This window comes from Echinops telfairi, unplaced genomic scaffold, assembly GCF_000313985.2.
Source record: "Echinops telfairi isolate 266 unplaced genomic scaffold, ASM31398v2 ScPeMD7_7467;HRSCAF=8505_1, whole genome shotgun sequence".
NCBI classification, from domain to species: Eukaryota; Metazoa; Chordata; class Mammalia; order Afrosoricida; family Tenrecidae; genus Echinops; species Echinops telfairi.
In genome coordinates, this window is record NW_022111368.1 from 26,904,609 (window position 1) to 26,911,689 (window position 7,081).

The 7,081-nt window shown below is 45.5% G+C and overlaps 1 protein-coding gene across 1 annotated transcript in view; it reads right to left on the reverse strand.

Annotated features, from left to right (window-relative positions):
• Positions 1-7,081, reverse strand: part of VWA3B (von Willebrand factor A domain containing 3B) — a 273,714-nt gene that overhangs the window by 57,373 nt on the left and 209,260 nt on the right. The window contains exons 18-19 of the mRNA XM_045283830.1: positions 5,101-5,151; positions 2,779-2,962 (exon numbers count right to left, since the gene is read on the reverse strand). Coding sequence (XP_045139765.1) covers positions 2,779-2,962; positions 5,101-5,151 — 235 coding nt within the window. The remainder of the gene's footprint in view (positions 1-2,778; positions 2,963-5,100; positions 5,152-7,081) is intronic.

The window sequence follows — 7,081 nt, forward strand, 5'->3', positions numbered from 1 at the left end:
CATCACAAAGCAAGAGATCTGAGAACTGGAAAGGTGAGGCTCACCGAGCTGTTTCTCTCTCTGCCCCTCAATTAACCCCACATGTGTTTATTGGCCAGGTTGGCACAATAAACATTAACTATCTCACTCCCTGCTGAGAATACCACGTTGTTCACCACTTTTTGATTTTTCACAGACTACATCTTTCATGAAGCACATTTCTCACACCCCACCTCCCAAATGACTAGATGTCCTCCCGACCAAATTGAATGATTCCTGCTCCATGACGCCTTCCCTACTTTCCACGTTAGAATCGGTCACCTTTACCCAGTTTCCAGTTTCACTTTGGGTGTACTTCTGTTATTCTATACACTGCTGTCGATAAATGTCTGGGTTCCATCCAGTCAATAAATATTTGCCAAGTCCCCGCTGTGTGTCAGGGCTTGCTCTCGTTCCTGAAGGACACAGCTGCAAATGAAGCCAGAGAGCGGGCTCTGTTCTCCTGCAGGAGGAGGAAATCTACTCCAATAGCTGTTTCCTCCACCAGGCTGGGTCCATGTCTTCAATACACCTAGCAAACCACCCCCACCCCCATTCTATGTCTAATACACAGTTAATCGCCTAGGGAAAGAGAGAAGCAAATAAAATGAATGAAGTAGTTCCTCACTGCCTGGGATCGCTCATGCCCAGCACAAAATCTGATCCATGATAGCGAGGGAACAAATGTTTTTGGAGGGAGAAATTAGCTTTATGGGAAATTAATTTTATTTCCACATTGTAGCAAAGGGAATAAAGAAATAGAGCAGTTGGTTCCTGTCTTGGAACAATAAGTGTTTGATGCTGGGATCCCAGACAAATTCAGCAGAACAAACCATCTTTGTTCGGAATCATTACAGGTTTCTTTCATGCCATTAATAACACTTCTAATTTAAACTTAAAGTCTAGATAAAAAGGACAGATACTAGTCAAGTCTGTGGTCAGACAGTGGCATCTCCCCAGTTCCACATGAGAAAGACCATCATTTGGGACCTCTAAGAATAGTCACAAGCATTTCAGGAAGCACTTCCCAAGGAAACATTAAACAAACTCTCTAAGGAAGTCGCTATGATGGAATAAATTAATAGACACAAGATACTTTGTGGGGAAAATTTTGAACACGGCAGCAGAGGGATAGCTTTCTACATTAAAGAAGAAGAAAAAAAGAGATTCCCACGGGAGGGAAATCTTGTGAAACAAAACATGAGAATCCAACATAACAGCAAATACAAGATATTAAACAAGGCAAAGCTATTATCATCTGGCAAAGGCTGAAATGAAAAAAAAAGAAGAAGATGCATCGCCAAAGTCAGGTTTTGGGGAATATCTTGAGATTATCGGTAAACAACTGAGAATTCTCTAGAAGTCAGTAAGATGTCAGATGGCTATGTCAGCACCTTAGTCAGAAAGGGTGGTGTTGTACTGCATACCTGTATTTAACACCCTGCGATGCTCACGCTCTTTCATATTCCACTTTTAAGAATTTATCCCAACAAAATAATTCAACTATGTGTACCACAGGAGTCATAATTAAAGCATAATGTGAAAGAGCAGAAAACTGGAAATAACCCCTTTGTGACCAACAATATTTTCAACCTCTTAGGTTTCTTGGGAATATGCCACCCAGTTGTAGTACATGTTAGCACTGCCTGGTGGGGACCCGGGTAACTGCATGATTCTGAAGAAATGGAGTTCACCTCCATTTCCCCAACAAGGACTGGTGAATCCTAGTACCAGAATCCACTTGGAACTTAGGTGTTCCACATAATTGTATAAAAATTCATATTACCTTAGGAAAAAAATCCCCCTTGATATCAGCAAGCCTTACATTACTGAAAACACATGGTAGCAACGAAGAATCCAAAGCATAAAATGATTTGATTACGAAAGAATTAAGTTAAAAAGGAAAAATAGAAAATGGTTGTGGGCACTCTGACTGTCTCTACATAAAACACATTTACTCAGGGAGGAAAAAAAACAACTAAAACTAAAAGTAATTGTATAAAAAGTGATAATAATACAGGGGTCAGATTGGAAATTACCTTTTCTTTTAAAAAGGGTTGCATGAATCATAAAAACAATTGCTAATAATTATTAGAGGCATTCACCATTAACTAATCTTTTTTTTGTTGTTGATACGAACTAGTTAAGTGCTGATTTTATCCTCACGACGACTCCCAGAGGCAGATACCGTGCACGCTTCTACTTCACGGAAAGGAAAACCAAAGTTTGAAGAGACTGGGTAATGGACGGAGACCACGAGAGCCTCCTACCAAAACCCAGGCTTCTCATCACTATCTCATCTGTCTGTCGACTTCTGCTTTCCTTTCAAGGACAAATGCAGTCAAAGCTACAGTTGCAGTAAAATGCAATGACACATCCTTTTGATGAATAAAGTCCTGCAACCCTACCTGGGTTGGCTCTAACTCCCTTGTCAGTCAAGGTGTAGGGGGCCAGGAAAGCAAACAGAATAAAAACCTCTCACTCGTGGTCCCTGAGTGTCTGCCACCTCCTGGCAAGTCTAGAGAACAGGGTAGAACTACCCCTTTGGGTTCCCAAGACTTTCAGTCTTTATGGGAGCAGACAACCTCCTCTTTCTCCCGCAGAGTCACAGGTGGGTTCAAACCCCCCCTGGCGGGTTAGCAGCTCAATATCTTGCCTGCGACGCCAGCAGAGATCCCTGAGGCCAACCTAGGGATAGGCAGGGGGTGTTCTTAGAAGTAGAGACAGCTCCCTGGCACCCGCCCCCAGGGCCCTGCTCACGTCATTCTCCTTCTTGGTAGCTTCCTGGAGTTCCATGGCCTGCTGGATGTACATTTTCCCAACCAAGATTTCATCCTCCAGCAGTGACAGCTCTTTCAGCGAAATGGGCCAGTTCAGCCGTTCTAGTGCCTCATTTAAAGCTGCTTTGTTTTCCAAGTACTGCATCGGCTTGTTGGCATCTAGTCTAAAACAACCAGAACAAGAAACCAAGTGACATCAACAGGAACAATAAGACAGCTTCTCAGTAAGCTGTCCCCTGAGAAACATCGGTCAAAGCAAGTGCTGGCTGATAGTCACAATCTGGTCCACTGGTCCTTCAGGCCTTTGGTAGTTTGCACAAGTTACGTATAAAACTTCCTGTGAATTGTGGTAGACTGTTTACCCCATTCATCTCACTTGATTTCACTGGATTAACTGACTTTCTGAAAGTTTGAAGCATTTATGAATCTTTCCAACTCATCCTCCCCCAGCATACTTAGAACCCACTCCTCTTCTCCCTAGAATGAATACCTAAAGAAACAGAAACGAGCTTCAAAGAATTTTCACACAGCGATGCCCAGCGGTGATGCTGGACCAGAGAACAAGAATCAGAATAAGCAGCAGCTTGCTGCAGTGCAGTCCTTCTTTTTCTGGGTACTCTGTCTCTTTCCTTCCTCACCAGCCGAAGTGCAGCTCAACCAGGAGCAGAAACCAAACGTCCCAGAGCTGATGACCAGGCTATGGGCATCCAATGTGTGGTTCCGTGGTCCGGGACCTGGGATTCCATTGCCAGTCCAGTTTCTCGTGTGTGTGTGTGTGTGTGTGTGTGTGTGTGTGTGTGTGTGTGTGTGAACATTTCATAATTATCATCCTCATATTGCTGAAAAATCATTTACTTCCTCTAGATGTTGGAAGAATAATCCACAGACAACACTCTCTCCAGAAGAGAGGGACATTTTCTTATTAGAAATTTAAACTAAGGTTCCTAGGCTATGTCTTTAATTTACTCCTAGTGGGAAATGTTGCTTCTGTCAAGTTAGTAGGTAGTGCTGCAGAGAGAATGTTCTGGAAGATACAGAAGGTTTCGAAAGGGTGGAGGTGAAGGAATAGACTCTCATTCACCTCATCTCCCCCTCATGTGGAAGCTGTGAGGTCAGCTCCAAAGGGGGCTTTATGCTGGACTATGGGGGGTTGGAAAGTGAATGTTCTAGCCTCTTTGCTAAGGTTTCAAAGCTTACCCCTCCCATGAGTAGAGAACTGGCCTTCTAGTAATTCATTCTCTAAGTGAATCTTAGCGTTTACAAACACAACTAAATCCTTTCCCAATTTATAAACATTTCAATACAATTAAAAATCATTGTGTAGAAGGTTGCAGAGTATAACCAAATAGAATTTTTTTTAAAGGAGAAACAGATATGGGAAATCAATTGTCAACATATTTAAAAGGAGTCAATTGGTTGCACAGGGAGAGACGCTGGTGAAAAACGCTTAAGGCTGACTTTTCCAATAGTAAGACTTTATTGCTGTACGTAACCAATAGTGACTGCCTGCCTGCTCTGTGCCAAATACGCCGCACATGTTAGATGTTGGCCACTCACTGATGCTAAACAGCCATAGCTTCTGTCTTGTACAGTTTACCATCCAGTGGGGAGAGGATAAGAAGCAAGAGATAAAACGAGTGGGGACCCAGTTTCTGTTCTAACAGGCGCAGGGAACGTCAGCAGTCTAAGCAAACGACTACACAGAAACCTGGGCTTCGGAAATGGTGTTAGAAGAAGGTCTTTGCCCTTTGAGTATCAGGAAAATGGAGGAACATAAGCTGTAAAGAAGCCAGGCGTGGGGTGGATCACAGACATGGTCTTAACAGCTACGTGGCCTTGTGATTCGCAGACTGGAGTGGATCCTCTAAAGGGCTTCTTCCAACACCGTTTGCCCTGAAGTTGCTCCAGCAGGACCGTGCTGGTGCAGGGGTGCTTGCCATGGGGGGACGATGCCCTCACACAGGGTGGGTGGGAGTGAGCTGACATGATAGGGCAGCTCTCACGAAGGTGATGGTGGTGAAAAACCTACCAGAATCCCGCCACCCTCTGAATTCCTTAACCACAGCCCCACCTCAGACAGCAGGGGTCCCTCTCTGACCTTCCTCCTCCAGGTCAATTCCCAGGACCCGGAGGATCTCATTTGACCTGGTGTCCTTGTTGTCTGTGCTCACACAGAACCGCCCTACCTGGTGAGCCCTGCCCCTTCCAGCCTCGTTGGCAGGCCTCAGAGAAGGTGGACCAGGAGAACCAATCACTTATGTGGCTGGACAGGCAAAGGCTGATTAGGGCTCAGGTGACTTACCTTTCTTTTTCCTCTTCAGATAACGCTTGCCAAACAATTCTGTTCAACCTCCTGTTAAAAGAAAGACCAACAGCGGGAATTTAGCAGCAACGCTGCATTTCATTGCAAAAGACACAGAGAGGCTCTGACGGGGCGCCCCGGCAAAGCGCCCCCATCGCCAGGCCACCCAAGTGTTTCTTTCCAGACCTGGGATAAGAGTCAGTATCTGTCTCCCTCAATGTCACCACCAAGCAAGCAGCGGGGGCCACATCTGACCTCCTTTGGCTCCCCTGTTGCCATGAGACAGAGGTCATCTATGTATGCCTCCACTCTGGGTCCCTGTTAACCCTGTCTAACACCAACCATACCTCCCACAGCACTCTCCTGGCCCGCTGGGTTCCAGAAGTCATTGCAATGGCCAGAGAATTCACAGATAAAACTCCCAATTGTGGGCGTTTACCAGGGAAGTTAACAGACGACCACAAGTTAGGATCAGTAGACAGCGAGGATACAGTCACTGCTCTCCTTAGCTAGCAGCCAAGTCTTTCTCTTTAGTCTTCAGGCTCTCAGCCATGTGGCCCTTGGCTTTTGTCTCCAAGGCCCAGGGAGCCAGCTCACCGCTCTGCCGCAGCGTGTCAGCTCAGCATCTTAGCTCTGCTTCTCTGGCCTCTCTCGTGGCCTCCTTGCCTTGTGCTCTTAGTCTCTGGCCTCAGTCCCTGCCGCTGCAGAGAGAGGTCTTGAACACGCTCCCCTGGCGGCTTTTCTTCCAATGGTCCCAAAACTTCTCTTTCCTCCTACTGAGATAGCTGGCTCAGCCTTATGGCCAGAGAAGTGGCAACGGAAACTGACCAGTCCCCTCTATTAATGTTACACACACCAGATTTGCATAGTCCCATCCAATGATTTACTGGGGCTTACAGAGAGATGGATCTCACGCACTGACAGCACGTCCATCTGACTCATGTTCCCTTCCTATGGAAGAGCTGTAGTAAGAAATACCAAGCTGATACCAAGGGCTCAAAGAAAAAGTAAATGCTTAGAAAATAATGATGGTGACATAGGTACAGACATGCTTGCTACAACTGTTATATAAGAGCTGTAACCAATAAAATGATCTTTCAATTAAAAATTAATGAATTAAATAAATACATATCACTGCACGACAGATGGTATCGGAACAGTTTGTTCAATAGTAAAAGGGGACCCAGCTTCATCATAAAGCCCAAGCTGTGTAAAGGCAGTAAACAAACTAGTCAGACCTCATTACATCTGTATAGCTATTTGTAAAGGATCCCTGGTGGCATGGTGGTTATGCATTGGGCTGTGACCCTGGTGGTCAGTAATTCGAAACCATCAGTAGCTCCACAGGAGAATGACCACGCTTTCTACTCCCATAAATATTTACAGTCTTGGAAACCCACAGGAAGGTCACTGTAAGACAGCATTGACGATGGCAGCGAGTTTGGATTTTTTTGGGGGGGTAAGGGGCTGTTTCTAAGGAGTCCCTGAGTGGTGCAAATGTTATGAGCTTGGTTACTACCTGAAAGGTTGATAGTTCAAAATAAAGAAGGAGAGATCTACATAGGAAAGGCCACAGCCACTACAAACCCTGTGGAGCACAGTTATAGCCTCCACATTGGGCGGGTAGAGGGCAGAAATTGGCACTGGCTCGACCACCACTGGTTTGGCTGCTTTGGGTGAAGTGTCTAAGCAACTAGCATTTTCTTCTGAAGAAAAATCTCACTTGGCCTGTAGCTTGCCTTGTGTTCTGCCTGGGTCTCTCAGAGCAAAAGACGTTAACCAAGCAATGAATAACAGGATCAAGACACTTAGAGCTCAACCAACGTGCCTCCCTATCTTCCACAGGAGGCTGCTTAGGAAAGGAGCACAAATGAGGTGCAGACAAATGAAGCGACCGTTTTTTCTCCCCACAGCCCACTGGCCATGCAGCCTGTCTTCAGAGAAAGGGCGCCGGCCCCAGGGGAAAGAAAGAAAGCTGAAG